Source organism: Natator depressus, chromosome 7 (assembly GCF_965152275.1).
Source record: "Natator depressus isolate rNatDep1 chromosome 7, rNatDep2.hap1, whole genome shotgun sequence".
Lineage (NCBI taxonomy): Eukaryota > Metazoa > Chordata > Testudines > Cheloniidae > Natator > Natator depressus.
This window is the reverse complement of record NC_134240.1, coordinates 68,384,479-68,403,029: the sequence shown is the minus strand read 5'-3', so window position 1 is coordinate 68,403,029 and position 18,551 is coordinate 68,384,479. Positions and strand designations below refer to the sequence as shown.

General features: G+C 42.5%; 1 protein-coding gene across 1 annotated transcript in view; it reads right to left on the bottom strand.

The window, feature by feature from the left end:
• SH2D4B (SH2 domain containing 4B) overlaps positions 1-18,551 on the bottom strand; it is a 99,857-nt gene that overhangs the window by 44,596 nt on the left and 36,710 nt on the right. The window contains exons 4-5 of the mRNA XM_074959941.1: positions 14,066-14,213; positions 435-627 (exon numbers count right to left, since the gene is read on the bottom strand). Coding sequence (XP_074816042.1) covers positions 435-627; positions 14,066-14,213 — 341 coding nt within the window. The remainder of the gene's footprint in view (positions 1-434; positions 628-14,065; positions 14,214-18,551) is intronic.

Sequence of the window (18,551 nt, the reverse complement as noted above, 5' to 3'; positions counted from 1 at the left end):
AAACTCAAAACTACTGAAATTAGGAGGTTGTCACCTCTGTAAAATGTGTCAAAGAGCTCTTGAGCAGCAGTTATTTCTAGGCTGCAGGACTAAGATTTGCTTGAGAATTTGTTTGATTCTCTATCCCAGCCTTGCATTCGTATCAAATCATTGACTTTTTAAAGACCCATCTTTTTGTAGATGCTACAAGGTCCTTTTAAAAACAAACACCATTTAATTGACATCATGCACTCAGTGCATTTTGATCTTTTTAAAACATCCCCTTTCTATTCAGGGCCAAGAGCAACACTGTAGAGAATCTCAAATAAAACAAAATAAAATAAAAAATAAAATAAAAGAAGCACTTATTAAAATGGAGGTGGAAAGCACATGAATGGAGGATCAATTTTTTTGAGCCACCTACAATAAGAACGAACCTGGCTGGTGTAGTGAGCGTCATTAGTGGGCTAGGATTGTTGCTATTCAGCTTTATCACTGGTTCATTATTCAGGCTGGTCCCCTTGAACAGGTTACTCAAGCCAGCCACTTTTCCTTTCTGGATGGCTCGTAAGGATTGCCGTCGATATTCATCCCGGGCCCTGCGTGCTTTGTGGCTCCTTTCCTCATCTGCAGCCTTTGAGCGGCGCACTGGGTGGGGAAGAAAGAGTCATTTGTGTTTTAGACATATATATATGGCTCTTTACCCTTTTCTTTATAGAACAATTATCTACATTCATTCCTCTCTATTACCTGATTTTAAAAATATTCAGATTCCAACACACAAAATGCCATCAAAGGATTGAATAATGGTTTGGCTAATGTCCTTTGCAGTTGTGTAAGATAAAGGAAATCTAAACTCTTATTTCAGGTCTTAAATTCACCACCGCCAGGGCTGGGCAGGAATTAATGCTCTTAATTCCAAAACTACATAGTATATTAGGCATGTGTCACAGAATCACCGGGCCAATTCTCTGGAACTACTCCATACAAAGCCAGTCAGGACTCTGGTGTAGCAAGCCTCATCTCTCTGAGCATACTGTCTCCAGAGCAATAACCTTACACAGCTTTGACCTTCCTGGGTCTGACCTCGGAGCATTCAGCATCCCTTTCCACACCATGTGCTTCCCACAGCAAGTCTGCCCAGGCGGGACTCCTGGAGAAGCCAGAGGGCCCTGCACCCCAACTCCTCAGCCACTATTGACTCTCAGCCAGCGTGTAAAACAGAAGGGTTTATTAGTTGACAGGAACATAGCGTAGAACAGAGCTTGCTATCACAGAAATCAGTGACTTTCAGCCAAGTCCATCTTGGGGACTCCTGGGCCAGACAGCCTAGACTCCCCCTCTTCCAGTCCCCTCCACAAGCAGACTGCCAAGCTAACAGCGATCCGACCTCCGACACCCCCCCCACCCCGTTGCTCCTCCTCCTTTTCTTTGTCCTGCTTCCCAGGCAAAAGGTGTCACCTGGTCGCACCTCCCTCCTGGGTCTCAGGTTACATAGGTGCAGACAGCTAGGCAACCTCACCTGCCCCAAGTGCCTCAGCAAAAAATCACAGACCCAATTCCCACCACCAAAATATTGGTGCAGTACACCGGAAAATGGAGGTACACACAGTATTAGTATAGGACAGTAAGACTCACATGCAACAAACATAAAAAGATGAATAAAACCCCACTTTGTCGCAGCATGTCATAGGGATGCATGCCTCTGAGGCATCAGGTATGGACCCACAGTTGGGGAAAGCATGCCAGGCTTGGACACTGAGACACAAGTGGTCCAATCTCACTTCTTTTGAGAATGGGTAGAATACAGGTTAATAGCAATAAACCATTACAGGGCATGCATTTGATGCCTGCTTGGGCTGCATTATGAGACACTCAGTCTTTGGCTTCATGACTTCAGCCACCAGTGCCCTGTTCAAGCAAAACACTGAAGCACATGCTTAATTTCAGCATATGAGCAGCTGGATTCAGTGGGATTATTCACCTGGTTAAACACACGATTAAGTGCTTTGTTGGATCAGAGCTCAACGGCATACTGTGAGACCTAATGCTCTTAGATTACGGCTCCTTAAACTGAAATATTCCTTAGAAGAATATAAAAATAATTTCTTGGATATATGCAGGGTATCTTTCCACTATGGAAAACAGTTCTTAGGAGAAGGATCACCAAGAACACTAGGCTAAAGTTTATGAACACACTTTCCCTACCGTTTTGAGTATATTAATATTTTTCTTTTTTAAAAATAAGTTCCCTGGGCTACTTTGATCCCTTCTCCAGCCCCAAGTGCTACGCTGCCCTTTCACCATCTGTGAAACTGAGTCCCAGTTTCCAGTCACTTTCAACACAGTTGGTGATAAAAACTAAATTTGGAATAAAGAATGCTTCCAATTGTGGGGTGTTTGTTTGGCTGTTTTTCCTCTGTCTCACTCCCCCACCCCACTTTTTAAAAATAGAAAATGGGTTAAAAGTGACAGAATGGACATTGGACACCTTGTGCTTTGGTAAAGCAGTATAAAATGTGAGTCTCAACAACTCAAGAACCAAGCTCTGTAGTAGGGGTTGTAAGGGTATGTCTACACTGCATTGTACACCCGGATCTGTGGCACCTGGGCTTGTGGACTTGGTATTTCCAAGCCTACGCCTGAGCATCCACCCGACATTGTAAAACTTGATTTACTATTGCTGGACCCGGGTCTCATAGCCATGCTATTGCATCCATATTGCACTATGCAGACCTTCTGACCTGGGTCTAGCAGCTTGATCTGCACTCACACTGCAAAATGACAGGGCTTGGACCACAGTTTCAGTGGGACTCAGGTTCTGACCCACCACCCGTGAGCAGGGCCCTAGGACCTGGGTTCTGAGTGCTTATTGATCTGGGTCAGACTGATTTGCAAGAGGACAGACAGAGAGGTTGTGCTCAAACTGGAGTCAGACCTGGGCTTTGCAGGCAGTGTAGACATACCCTAACAAAGTCCTATTCTCTGTGGATTGTCACAGAGGGGACATGTAACCAGAGCGGGATGAACAACAGATTTTTTTAATTCAGTGGCAATTTTGAAGTAAAAAAAAATTCATTTCCAGGTTGAATAAAGTGTTTCGTTTCAGCAAAATCTAAACTTTTGGCTTCAATGTCTACCATTTTAATAGGTTGTGAATTTTAAAACAATACGGACATTTTGAAACAAAAGTTTGTCTCAGATAAAAAACTGAAATGTTTCATTTTGAAAATGTCTAAACATTTAGATTCTTTCTGATCGTCTCCCTCAAAATGAACAACTCAGCACAACCGACAAGTTCACAAAATGATTTAGTGTTGCTGAATCTGCATTTTTCACTGAAAAAAAAGGTGGGCCGCACTAGCATATAAAATAGGCATATCCATAATCTGGAATGATGAGGCTGCTATCCTTGACTGAGCCACCAGAGGTGAGACATCCATGAGTGGAGCCTCCTAGGCACTCTTCATTTCGAATTTGTGTATTCAAAAGGTCAGAGTTAAGAATTTCACAGCTGTTTCATCACCATTCAACTACTGGGATAGTCCCATAAAGCAGAAGCTATTACCACCATCACTAGTGTGAGGTTAAATCAGTTACCTGCCCAAGATGAGAATGTTTCCAAAAATTATGAGAGCCTAGAAACAAAAGGGTATAATGGAAATATTTTTGTTACCTTAACAATAGAGGATATTAACTGTGTCCACTATAAATCTAAATATTTTTATTCTTATCACACCTTTCTCTCATAGGTTTCAGAGTAGCAGCCGTGTTAGTCTGTATTCGCAAAAAGGAAAGGAGTACTTGTGGCACCTTAGAGACAAACAAATTTATTTGCGCATAAGTAGCCCACGAAAGCTTATGCTCAAATAAATTTGTTAGTCTCTAAGGTGCCACAAGTACTCCTTTCCTTTCTCTCATAGTACTTTTCAGTGGGTGCTAGTCCTATTGTCCGCAATATATCGTTCACTTACTCTTAAGAAAAAGTGTTCTCCCATCAAAGAATAGAGGAACAATACCCTTTCTGCCACTGCAATGCACAGTATACATATATTTGTTCTAACTCCAAGAGCCCTCTTCTAAGCCAAGGTACTCATGGCAGGATTGATAATTGCTACTGGAGGCAATAGCTTGATTCTTCAATATTTGTTTCGCTGGATGTTAAGGGTTTGTTTTGTACTGGAATAATTTGCCTGCCTAAAGATATTTTTGTCTCAAAAAACATCAAAATGGGGCTCGAGGCACTAAAAAAAAAAAGTGAGTTGATAAATGAATACTCACTGTGCAGTTCTTAGTGCATACAAGATTTTTGAAAAGCAAGGAAGGCTCTGCATGTGTAGTACATAGTTGTGTATGCACCACATACACTGCCTCTCTCCCTCCGCAGTGGTACCTGTGACTGGCAATGCATGCATGCAGGTATTCTGCTAGACAGCCACATTTCATGAGGCTGCTTGTATGCTTCTGGTTTTCACTCTTGAGGTGAAATACGCATAAGTATATATTGATTTATGTGAATTATGGAAACACTCAGTTGAGCCAGGAAATAATAAAAGAAAGAGCAGACCTTACAAGAAAATCTATAAGCAAACAAGGGACTAACAAATGTCCACAAACTTTGGAGGTTTAGTAACATCAAAGGGTGTGCTGGAGTGGAAGCAAATAAAGTGATTGGATTTAATAAGTGATCCAAGAAAAAAAATCCGGTTTCAGTTTGGTGTTTTCATCTATACACTTGGTAGAATTACAGTTTGGGTAAATACGTTGGGTCTATCTAAAAATTCACCCTGAATTTTCAGCTGGGTGGAGTACTGAACTACTGCATACTATGGAAAACAGAGAAACAGTTTTCACTGTTCACCTTACAGGTGAAGTGATTCTTATATGTAATTTGAGTGGGTCAATGGTATTACTTGGAAAGATTTTCTGTTTTATCTTTAAGAATATGAGGCACAAAACCCTGGTTGCTCTAAATATGGTCATTGTCTTTGTAACAATGCCACCAGCAGCAATGAAGATAAGTCTTAAGTGCAATGCTGCATGGTAAGTAAATAATGTCAGAGAACAGTCATCATTTGTCACAGCTGTATCACAGCCAGAACCAGAGTTCTGAATACAGTAAAGAATCTTGAGTTCTTTAGGATCCACTGGTATAGATATATTGGACTTCCCTGGATAGCCTGCTTATATCTAAGAAGGGGGAGAATGGCAAGAAAAAAAGCAAAAGCATCTACATGCTCCATTTCACTCAGCCATCGACAAGTACTTCAACAGAGACATGGCTAGGTGTCTACAGTCCGTGCTTTGGTTAATGCTTGTGTATTGGTAGGGGCCAGTAACCTAAACTACATTTTCCTGTTCAATATAAAGATATTGTGACACTTTTACCATGTAGGGAGTCGCCCTGTGTATGAAGAGTGGCATTCTTAGGAATAGTGTAACATTAACATTCACAAGTCTTTTCCAGAGTAACTTTGGTCTCTGACTAACAATCCTTCCTCTGTTTTATATTTTATCACATATATACATAGTGACACCTGCGCTGAATTGTGTCTTTTTGTGTTTTACAATTGTCCTCACTACAGATTCCTTTACAGAAGTAACAGAAAAACCATACAATAATACATATGGACTTGCAGGACCTCTTACTGAACATTCTGTCAGTAAGAAAAGAGCAGTTTTCCCTGTCTCACTTCTCAGAGTAAGACAGGATTTAAGCCTCCCAACACCCACAGATCCCTGAAAAAGATCACGGAGGCTCTATATTTTTATAATGGCTGCAGGAGCTGTGCTGTCATGTTGTCCCCAGCTTCCACTGACCTCCCTCTAGGGAATCCACCGAAGGGGAGTGGGAACTCATAGGAGTTAACGATCCAAGGTCAGTGGCATTACATTTATTCCTGGAATACCCAGGGCCGGTGAGGGGAAATGAAAGGGTGGGGAGAGGCCATCCATGGTCCCCTCTCAATAGCTAGCTCACTCAAGGCAGTCAGCAGGATCATGCAAGTCATGCGATTAGTCCTCACCTTGCTGTGCCTTTCTGTGCACTCAGAATGCAACTCATGGAAGCATAAGGGTGCATTTGGCCCTGTATCTCTAATACTACTTGTTTCCTTGTCCTTGCCATAAGGCTGGGTAACTAAATCCTTATTCTCAGTGCCCTACCTCACTATGTCTCTTCTCCAGCTCTTTATGCTGATGCTGGGGTCAAGACCAGCGCAGATATTGTCATGCTGAGTGCCTATAGAGGCAGCAGCTACAATCTCTGCACTACTTGTTATTTTTCAGAACACATTGTAGCCTTCCATCTCCTACCCTGTCAATAAGAAGGCAGAAGGAGCCTGGATGTCTGGTATTATTCATTGTATGAATGAATTATTTTTCCTGTTTGACTGCCCGAAGATACTCTGTGCTACAGGTTGTGTATTTTTAACACCTCACTGCCACTGGGCATAAAATCATCCAAGGTCAGACTAAAGGATCTCTTCTGGCCTTAAAATCTATGAATCACCAGCATAGGTTGGCCTCTCTCTAAGTATTCACCTGGCCCTGTGAAGATGCACACACACCATCAGTGCACCCCATTGTGTTACAGTGCAATTTGTGCAGGGCTTTTCTCCTCCAGTACCCCCGCAGGCCATCTGTCTTCATAACCATTCAGCCTTCCAGCTGAGAAACAGGCAGCCCAAATCCCTTCCAAGGTAACAAAATGCCCAACTATACATCCAAATAAATACCTAAACCAAAAATTAGTCCACCCCTCTTGGACTGCATGAAGCCCTCTGCTTTTTAGCCCCTACTCCTGAGCCCTACAGAGCTTCTCGGATGCAGCTTTCTCCCAGCAGGTTTTCCCTACTGCCTCCCCTCCTTGGGGACTCTGGCAGCTTCCCTTAGGGATCTTCCTGCTACTTACAGGCCCTCTCTCAGCCCCCATGCCACAGCCAGCTGGCTCCTTCTGCGACTCTTCCAGCCTACCTTCCCCAGGCCCTTCCCAGAGAGACAACTCCCCTTGTTTGTCTCTTCTGGGTCTCCTCCTAGCCTGAGCTCTGTTTAAATAATCCTCTGTCTGATCTGCTGCAGCTGGGTTCAGACGTTATAATTACATCTCCATCACACACAGCTGGAAGATAGCTGTCTGGCTACAGGTAAGGCTGAGCATAGCTTGCCTTACAGGTCCTGCCAGCCTGTGACAGACCCTTATCACCATAGTACCTGAGCCCCTCTCCATTATTAATGGATGTTATCCTATCTTCCCTGTGAAGCAGGGAAATATTATCCCTATTTTACAAATTGGGAACTGAGGCAACAGGGTAGATTTGCTAAGGTCACACACGAACCTGTGGCTGAGCCAGGAATTGAACCCCCACCTCAGGAGTCTGAGTCCAAGTTCACACCCTATCCTCATCCTTCCTATTAGGTTATAGTATTGCCAGAAGCAAGGGAGGGCACATTCTCCTTCAACTCAGGTGTGATGGACAAGTGAGAAGAATCTGCTCTAGGATTACCATATTTCAAGTTCCCAAATAGAGGACACTGCCGAGGGATGGTGGGGAAGGAGTTGGGGAGCTGGAAGGGAATGGGTGTTCTGGGAAGGTGTATTTGGAGGGGGTACAGTTGGGAGAATCTGGAGGGGGTATTTGGAGGGAGTTGGAGGGGGTACCTGCAGCCTCACACTGAAGGTGGGGAGCAGTATCATGTTTCCTGTCACAGTGGCAGGACAGCTAGCGCAGGCCAGGGACACAGCGCCAGCCCATCAGTCAGTCCTCCCTGAAGGCCTCTCCCCCACCGCAGGGTGGGGAGCTGAGACTTGGCCCTGTCACCCCTTCTAGCCGGGCTCTGAGGCCCTGCAGCGGGCCAGGCCAGGATGGGTGAGATCCGGCAGTCAGGGCCGCCCCTAGGGGGGTGTGGTGACCAGGACATAGGCTCCGAGTTTCTAATCTGCTGTGGGGGACTCCCCCTGGCTCTGCCCAGGACCCTTCCCTACTCCTCCCCTTCTTCCAAGGCCCCACCCCGCCTCTTCCCACCCCTGCTCCACCTCTTCCCCGCCCCCTCCCCCAAGCACACTTCGCCTGCCCTCCCTCCTCTCCCCTCCCCCCAGCATCTCCTGACACCCCAAAACATCTCATCTGTGGCAGGTACTGAGGGGGGGGCACACTGATTAGGGGGAGGGGGAGGTTCTGGTAGGGGGGTTCTTCTTTGCCCCCTCCCCCCGTCCGCCTGCTGCTCGCCTCCACATTCGCCTCGTCGCCCGCCTCCCACCTTACCTCCCTGCCCGCGGTGCCCCCCAGAGCGGATGGGTTGGCTTTGCCGGCAGTTGTGGATGCAGGGGAAGGACCAATCGGGATGTGGAGACGGCTTTTTCTGAGGTGCACCATCTGCTCCGCAAAAATCCCCAACATTTCCTTTTATTTGAAAAATCCACCCAATGGAGGGCAGAGGATCAAAAAAAAAAAAAGGTCATGTCCAGGAAAACCCAGTGAGCTGCAGCTCACGAAAGCTTATGCTCTAATAAATTTGTCAGTCTCTAAGGTGCCACAAGTCCTCCTTTTCGTTTTGCAGATACAGACTAACACGGCTGCTACTCTGAAACTAATCTACACAGTTTGTAAGAGTGAGACCAACCAGCCTAGAACCTTGGAACAGCGGAGCTTCTGAATCTGGGCTGAGATTTGATTTGGCCTTAATTATTCCGGATCACTTTACCAGTCCCTACACTTTTCTAAACATGCCAAAGTTATCTTTTTACTGAAAGTAGAGCACTGCCTTTTATATTTCCATGTAGACTCAGGAAAATCCCTCTTTGCAGTTCTGACAGGATTCTAACTCTAGATCTTTTAATACAGATGTGGATTAATTCATGTAGTGCTGGGACTGAGTGAGTCACATCATTTGCGAAAGATTAGGAGCTCTCCATTTTTTATGGTCTATTTTGTGCTTTTGAAGCACTATGACTCACAGCTGGAGCAGGGTGAATTCTACAAAAAAATGTGCCATGAATATGCATCCCAATTTTAAAAGCTTTTGCTTCAGCTGTGCCCTTGTTAATAATTCTTAGTCTGTAGCTTGTTTATGAGTAGTTCATAATGACTATTTAATATTCAAATTCAAAATTCAACATTTTGAGTGCACGTATAAGTCACATGGTATGTTTCTGTTCCCCTGTTGGAAATTGACTTCCCATAAATATTCTGCAGTATGGCTCCTGGTCAACAATCTGCTTATGTTAAAGCTGTAAAGCTATTCAACAAAACACTCTGAGGCCCACTGAAATCAATGAGCCTCAAGCACATACTTCAAATTAAGCATGTGCTTAAATGCGTTGCTGAATAGGAGCCTATTTGCTTAAAAATCATTCTTTTAGCAAAAATTCCTGCCAATAAAAGCGTTCACTTGAATTTTTATGGAAAGCAAACAGAAAGAAGGTGTGTTCACACAATCTAAGCAAATTCCTTTAAAAATTCAAACAAAAATGTACAGACTTTTTTGCAGTAGTCACTCCGCTCTCATTAATAATACTGTAATACTGTTCACATTGGAGATAAATGGAACTGGTCAAACAGTGTTTGATTAACATAGTACTCAGTAAATTTTGCTGTTTTCCATCAAATAATCTATTCCACGAATATATTTTTGCAGTATTCAATCCCACTTATAGGTATTAAACAATTTTTCCAGTGGTATTTTACAAGCCCTTTGTTTGCAACTTTGCAACAAGCACAGATCACTATAAAGACTGGAACATACTACTACTCATGAATGCTTTGAGAATCTATTACATGGATTTTAACATGGTTAGAAACAAAGTTAGGCCATGTATAGATAGATACTCATCTCCCAGACTAACTCCACTTCTTCTCAGTCTCATGCTATTATTAGCCATTACAAGCACACTGAAATATGGACTTCTTGGTTCACTCTTTTCCACTAATCTTATTCACATTATTCCATTAATACACTATTCTGCTAATACAAGTATAGAAGGGTATAAGTGTATCAACTCACAACTGCTCTCCAAGACATTCCTATCATATGTCCATAATGTGAAATCTAAATGTATAATGACATTTACAATGTCATTTTTTTTATAGTGGCAATTACTCAAGATATTCCACCCTAGATATTTAGTTATTAAAAAGCACTAAAAATATGTATTTCAATTAACTATAGCAAAGTGACATTACAGAAGTTCTAAGGGCTTTTATTGTTATTTGGCACAATCAAGTGAACTGAAGTGAACAGAAACTAAAATTAGCAACCCTTAGTCTATGCCTATTGCTTTGGCAATAAACAGCTGAGAAATAATGTGATGATGAGAGATGAATCCTCATTCCTTTCTAAATTCCATCTACTAAATAAATTAGTGGTGTCATCAATATCATTGCTACATTTGCCCTCCACAACAGATGCACTAGCGCTGCTGCTCCTCTTCAGCTGTGACCCCTGCTGCTGATGAGTGCAGGGGGCTGACTTCAAGAAGATAAGACAGGATGGAACCTGGCCTAGCTCCTAATGCGTAATGCGGCTTCAACAGCAGGTGCAGAATGGCAAAGATGCTAATGCTGCATCTGACAGTGCCTCCTTTGCGTAGGCATGTGCTTATTTATTTATTTAGTATTTAGGACAGAGGCCAAACACAGTTATTGCAAGCCTAACAATACTGTAAACTTTTGCCACAATGTTGCAATGGGGAGCCTAAAACCTGAACAGAAAGAACCATCTCAAAAGTGGAGAGAGGCATTCAGGAACAAATTTTGAATTTGAATGCATGGTGGCATTACACTCCTTTAGATTTCCTTAGACCTACTTTCACGTATGCGTTCTAAATGCTCCTGTTAGTTACTTTTCTTGCTACGCTCCCCTCTTCCAGCCCTCCCCATGTGACTTACACTAACTTAGACCTGTTTAGACTCAGTGGACCTTACTTTCCTATCAACAACAGAAGGAGTAACCTCATTGACTTTAACGGACTTACACCAGCATGAAACTGGTGTGTGAGGTAAATCAAGCCCAGTGGGACAAACTTAGAAGTGAAGTGAGAGGTATGGGTGTAAGATACTCATTGGCATGTGGCCGTGATGCTAAGTAAGTTGAAGAGAGTCTATGGAGGACTAGAGGGCATCCAAGTTTGTGAGCATACAGTTTCAGGATAAGAGAAGACAATGCAAGTTACACTAATTTAGACTCCCTCTAAAGACTTGCCTGTGCTACAAAAATAAGCTCTTGCAGACAATGTGCATCAGAAAATGATGCAATCAAAGCAGTGTTGATTGGCCACAATTTAAGTGCAGACTAGGAAAACCTGTGTTCAGAACCATTTTGGAAACCCTGGCTGGAACCTGCTTTCTTTTTTACCCTGTTCCTCATTTTCCCTCTTCTCCTACCATAGTCCCTATACTGCAGCATTCATTCATTTTATTATTTTAAAAACAGAACAAATTCAACACAGTAAAATCTGTAGTATTTTGTTTTGTTGCCAATTTCCATATGCAATATTTTTCTTTTGACACCAGTCTGAGAAATTTCCCCTGTTTCTGTATCCACCATCTGAGTGGGCTGCTGAAATACCAACCTCTAGGCCAGACTGTCATAGGGTTGCCAGGCATCTGGTTTTCGAACAGAACCCCCAGCTGAAAAGGGACCCTGGTGACTCCACTCAGCCCCACTGACCAGGCCACTAAAAGTATGGTTGGCCACAGCACCAGCAGGGCAGGCAGATTCCGTGCAGCTCCCGGGAAGTTGCGGGCATATCCAGCTGACTACTAGGGGGAGAGATGGCTGGAGGGGTGGCCAGGGTGGCTCTGCATGCTGCCCCGGGCACCACCCCAAGCCCTGGCTCCACAGCTCCCATTGGCCAGAAACCACAGTCAATCAGAGCTGCAGGGGTGGTGGTGCCTGCAGACGGGGGTGGGGCATGCAGAGTCCCCAGGCTGCCCTTCCACATAGGAGCCAGAGGGATATTTTGCCGCTTCCTGGTAGCTGCCTGAGGTCAGTGTCGCCTGGAGCCCACACCCCAAGACCCCTTCAGTGTCCCAACCCCCTTCCCCAGCTCAGAACCCCCTCCTGCACCTAAACTCCCTCCCGGAGCCCGCAACCCAACCCTCTGCCCCAGCCCTGAGCCCCCTCCCACACTCTGAACCTCTGGGTCCCAGCCTGGAGCCCCCTCCTGCACCCAAACCCCCTAATCCCTGGCCCCACCCCAGAGCCTGCATCCCCAGCTGAAACCCTCACCCCCTCCTGTACCCCCAACCCCCTGCCCCAGCCCAGTGAAAATGAGCAAGTGAGCGAGGGTGGGGGACAGCAAGCAAGGAAGGGAGGGGAGATGGAGTGGGGGCGGGGCCTTGGAGAAGGGGCGGGGCAAGGGTGTTTGCTTTTCTGCAGTTAGAAAGTTGGCAACCCTAGACTGTCAGCTGGTGTAAACTGAAATAGTCCTGTTCATTCAAAAGTGAAATGCTCTCTCCCCTGCTCCTCACCAAATCCCTTAGAGACCTGGAGTACAAAAGGATATCTTTTACCTTTTCAAATGAACAGAATCCTGGATTTAAATAATTTAACAGGGAATTTTTTTTCATTGAAAATTTAATCTATAGAGTATTTATTCTGTCAAAATAGATGGCAGCCAGCTACCATATTGGATATGCCAGCAGTGTATCTTAAATATAAAATTAATTTTCTATCTAACGACTTAGTCTCTCATGAATGGCAGGAAACAGGACTTTGGTAATCAGTCTTCAAGAACTCCTGCAGTGAATGAATAAAACTACAAACAAAAAAACAAAAAAATGCACCACATATTTTGAGGTATTTCTTTTACTGTTATTGGTTTTCCTTTACTCTTAACATATATAAATTAGCAATACTACAGCATACTACCTCCGTAGCTATGCTTTCCCTACTTCATGAGTTACTTAATTATCTCAGACAACACTTAGCTTTGACCCAGATAAAGGTCACTTTAAGTGCTTACTTTATTAATCTTTATTATACACAATTAGCTCAATGTCGCTGTTCGAGTTAAAACCTTCTAAATATTTCTTCCTCTTTTTGTGTTGAGTAATCAAATCAATGTAGGTGAGCAGGTATAAAGTACATTCTTCCCTCAATACAAATGTGTAATTCTTCTCATTAACGGGAAGGTCACACATTTAAAGGGGAACAGTATATCTCAGAGTTATTACTATATAACAGAGACAGCTAACCATATTTTATTCCCTGTAACCTGTTAAGACCGCCCTTATACAAAACTACTGGGAACCTTATATACAGTACGTACAGTCACATATAGGTTTTGTCCTCTACATGGCTATAGCTGAACACAAGCTACTCTTGTGTTTCTAAATTTTTGTCAGTCACACTGATGATATTTATAAAAGATTTCAGTGTGGCTAGGAACCAAGCTGAAAAATGTTGATATGATAGCAACGTCATAAAGATCTATTCTAGATCATACTCAGAACTGGTATTTAAAACAATCCTTTGAAGTCAATGGAAATTTGCCAGAGTAAGGACATCAGGGTTTTGCCCTACCAGCTTGTACGGAATTCTTAAAATAGCCATATTAGAATAAATACCCAGACAACAACAACTTTTGTCTATTCAAAGCTGAATCCTCTAGTATAAGATGTTCAAATACAGATGGCCAGAATTTTTTTTCATCACACTTTACAAAAAAATTCAAATTGTTTTCTATGGTGCTATCTGCACGAGGTAGCTTCCACTGCAGAAAATGAATGATGATGCAACCTTTTGCAGAAAGAAATATGAAATTGGCAAAGTGACTGAAATTTGCAACGTAAGGACAAATTGGCTGCTTGCAGCAAAATTGTGTGCAATTTTGTACTGCGCAAGGTAGAAAAATCACTAATGCATTTTTTTACTTGAGACATTTTGGAAAGCTAGATGTAGAATCTACCTCTTAAAAGACAAGTCTGTCTAGAAAGAAATGCTTCTTTCCATGGTTGTTTAAAGAGCAGCTTCCCCTCTCACATTACTGTTTCTTGTGGGTTCTATGGTTCCAAGTGGTACTTTGCACATGCTTAGCTAAGATTTGTGCATATTTCATATTCATTCATCGATTAAGTTTACTCACACTGTTCTTTCCACTCCTGGTCCTCATGTTCATTATGTTGGCTGTGCTGTTGAGCTTGCTTGAGGCTCAAGTACAACTCTTTTGCTCTAAGTTCCTCCTGCTGTCGTATCTGTTCTTCACCTCTTTGCCTTTCTTCTTCCTCTCTTTTCTTAAAAAAAAAAAGGAAAAGGAAAAAAAATCATTAGAGAGTAAGTATAGTCCTGTCATTAGTTCAATTTCCTCTTCCTTCATACGCTTCCTGTGTGACCTTTGGCAAATCATTTAGTCTCTTTGTGACTCACTTCCCCATCTATATAATGGGGATAACAACATTTCTTACCTACCAGGGGTTACTGAGAGGATAAATACATGAAAAATTGTGAGTGCCCTCATACTACAGTAATGGGGAACACAGAAGCAGCTACAATAGCTAGATCTTCTGATGTTTATACTGAACACTTGCTGTGTCATGTGACACCTCTACCAACGACACGCTACAAGTTGTATATCTGCAAGCTGTGCTATTGTTTCCATACCATGTGCATCCCCACTGGTGACACAGCTTTAATCCCAAAGATAAGTTATTTGTTCTATTGTAGGATCAGCAGAATTCATTAAACCTGCTATAATCCCTTCACTTATTTTCTTGGTTTCATATCCTGAACAAAATACAGTACCAGTATGGCATGACTGTCAAAGAGACCATATTTTCTAGTCTCCGGTTTCCTGATGGCACTCCCCTCTCCATTGTGCAGAGCAAGCTTTGATGCAGAAGAGAATTGATCCCACAGACTTCAATACAATTGCTCACTCATACAACAGGAGTCCATTCCAATAGGAAAAGCGGACAAGGGACATCCCAGCAATTTGTGTTGTAATGAAACAAGTGATATTTCCTTTGGGGGCAATACAAACATTTCAACAAGCACTTTGTCACAATTCATTCAGCAGTTCATCCTACATCACTAAAATGGACCCATACCAAATATGGGTTATTCTAGAATTTTAATACTAGCAAATGTGCATGGGTAATAGGATATCAGGGTGAGTAAAATCCAGTGATTTCTTTCTAAGTGTTTACATTGGATTTTTTCATTTAAATTAGGCTTTTCATAATTTCCTTTAATGGACTGTGCTTGTCCAAGGCTTACAGATGGAATTTTCAAAAGGGCTCTGTGTTGATCTAACTCTGCTCCTTCTAGATGGGATTTTTACAATTAATTTCAATGGGAGCACAGCTAGGCCAACATGGAGTCCTTTTGAAAAATCACAGCCTAAAATGAATGTACGACCACCTGTCCCAAGTGCTAAACTCACTAAAACTCACTGAAGCCATTTAAATAGATGGAACATAATCTGTTACATCTGATCAACATGTTCTGACATGGCACATGAGGAGAAATTACTTGGGGGATAGTCTTTAACTTTTCCACTGATCTGTTTTTGTTCTGTTTGGAGTGGAGAAGGGAAGTGATTTTTGGATGAGATTGTGTGTTTTTAGGATATGTTCGTACACTCTGAACTTTGTAGAAAGATATCGCTTATAAATCTGAAAATAAAAACAATTAATTGTATATCTAGACAATTTTCATCACAGCAGGACACATGACATAACCAGAACAATCCACAGCCTATTAATTAAAAACTATACATATATACAAGTGAATGGAAAGATGTTAGAGTTGGGATAATAAACGGAGTGATGGTGTTCTCTAAAACTCAGAGCTTCCATGTCCATACTCTGCCCATCCCCACTGCAGATGCAGAGTTCCCATGCTGAGATACTAGTTTAGCAACTTGGAAGTCTCTCATCCAACCCAACTTGGCTTACCATAGCTAGTGTGAGAAATCCAACAGGATCCCAGATCAAGTCGGACTAACTGCCCTCATGCTAGGTATTTGTTACTCATCATGATCATCTTCTGATGCCTGTGGCTTATTCTCAGTAGTTATTTTTAAATACTTTTCCTGCCAGCAAATTTCAGTGTTTGCAGTTTGCTATTGTCCCTTCATGTGCTAAAACCTGAAGGAGATGTCTAAGGCAGAAAATACTGCAAGGTTCCCTTCATGGGGCTACATGCAAATTGTTTCATCAGGTGAGTGGAAGGGAGAGGTTGCCTAAGAGAATGAGCCATACATATTGTCAGAACACATGCTGAGCAATCTTGAGAAGACAGAGCTGCTACGCTTCTGTATCTCAGACCTATCTTGAGTAGGCCCGTTTGCACCTCTAAAAGGGGACCATTTTCATTATTTATTTGTATTTTGGTAGCCATGGAGCTTTAGTATTAATTTGCTCCATTAATTTCTTCAAAGCATTTTATTGAAAATAACCACGTTTCTTTTCAATGGAAATTCAGATACTGTCCACTGTCCACTGAGTCACAAATGGTGTAGATCACAGGGCTCATTACATGTTAAGCCTTTGCTACTTTTAGTACACTATATTAGATGAAGGAAAAAGGTGAAGTTATTTGTTTTGCACAGGAGTGTCAGAAACCAAAGCCACCCTCCAGCCCAGCTCAGCCACATAGTGCTGGAATCCTAGTGACTATGTGCTGCATGTTTGGCCCCACTTCAACCCAACAGTAAAATATAGTGCATTGCATGATATTATACTGCCACAAGGAGAAAAAAATCAGATGATTTATTTAAATGGACTTAGCTATAGAAACTAAAAGAGCCCAATACGACATGTGAAATGTCCTTCGGATTATCCTATTATGGTATCAGCTGGAGGCCTCAGTCAGGTTTAGAGCTCCATTGGGCTACACACTGTACTACCATACAGGTAGAGGTGCCATGAAAAGTTTATTGTGTTGAGAGTAGGGAATATGTAGAAAGGCAGAAAAGCCAGATTCAGATCTTAGTCACACTGGTGAAATTTGATAGCAACTCCATTTAAGTAAATAGATTTACTCTGAATGTGTATCAATTTAACTGTGATTCCTGGTTGGAATGTGGGATTGGGATACTGGACTTCCTGCTTCAGCTCCTGAGTTTAGCACTGATTTGCTGTGTGGGTTTTGATAAGCGCCCAATCCTACAAACATGAACATGCTTAATTTTATACCTGAGAGCAGGCCTAGTCAATGCTCAGTGGTACTATTCACATGGATAAAAGGTAAGAGAAATGTCTGCAAGATCTGGGCTGAAGTTGTCTTAGTCATAGTTTTGTCACCTCTGTCATAATTTAACCATCTGATCCTTGGTTGAAAGGTGCTATACAAGTACAAGGTGTTATTTATTCATTCATCCACCATTCCACAAATACAATTTTTGTTACGGTAATATCCTGAAAAAAAGAAGAGCTATTCACACATCTAATCTGGTTCCTAAGAAGCCTGCCTGTCCTATATTTTCTCCTTTCAGGCAGGAGAGAGTCAGGAAAACAGCTGTTGCAGCCATTCCATAAGTGTTGGTCTCACAGCGACAGGTCATTGCACGGCTTGCCACCCATAAGAAGAGTAGCAGCTGACTGGAGGGGGCTTCCATTGGGACATGTAAAACAACCTTGTTTCCAGGGATTACATTGTTTTCCTACCCCAGAGCAACTTTTCTTACTCACTTCCTTTGCCACCTTATAAATTGTTTGTGAGTAGGGGAGTATTTTTGCCACTAAGATCTGAGGAACTGATTTTTTTTTTTTTTTTTAAAGGAGACTCTTCAAAGCAAGCAGTATTAGTGTGTCATTTGTGACCTTTAAGATCTCAGTGAGGGTCAGAAGAAGTCGTAGAGAGCAGGGCTGCTTGGTTGTTCTGAGCTATGGAGCACACTAAAAAGGTATACTTAAGGAAAAATGACTTTTATTAGAAAGGATGGAGAAACAACAGTATTAGTTTGTCAAGCGTGAATAAACACGGCCAGGTGTCTTGGGTTTCTCAGGCATGGTTTGTGTAGTGGTAGAGCTCTGTCAGCTGGCTGACTAAGTGTTTATGTCCATTGACATTTCAAAGTGATTGAAAAAAGTAAGCAATTTACTAATTGAAAGCAATTATCTTCAGGGGATGGAAAAGTGGAGCAGATACAAGTCTCTACCTTCTGCAACAACTCAGGTACTTTTCCAGATGGTCTGAAAACTTTTAATGGGCCAGATTCTCAGGTGGTGTAAGTGAAGGCATCCCCATTGCTGTCTGTAGTAGAAAGAGAGCCTGAAATATAAGACCTCGTATCAGAAGCCTGTTGTGAGGCCTGAACTAAAGTAGTGATAAAGCTTTGCTGATAGAACGCGAAGAAGCAAAGTGAGCAGAAGTCAGGCTCTGCCTGTTTGCAAGCTCACAGAGTCTGGCAAGAGCAGGGCTGATATTGCAGAAACACACCTTCCTATGAGGTGCTAGGCACAGAGCACTCTCGCAAACACATTCCAGAAGGGTGGCATCAGAACACCTTGATACCAACACATTCCCTAATGATAACAGGAACACTCTGACCCATCCTAAAAATAAGGTCAGAATGACATTGTGATGGATAGAGATGTACAAGGTGTTGGTGGTACTGGCTATGTCAG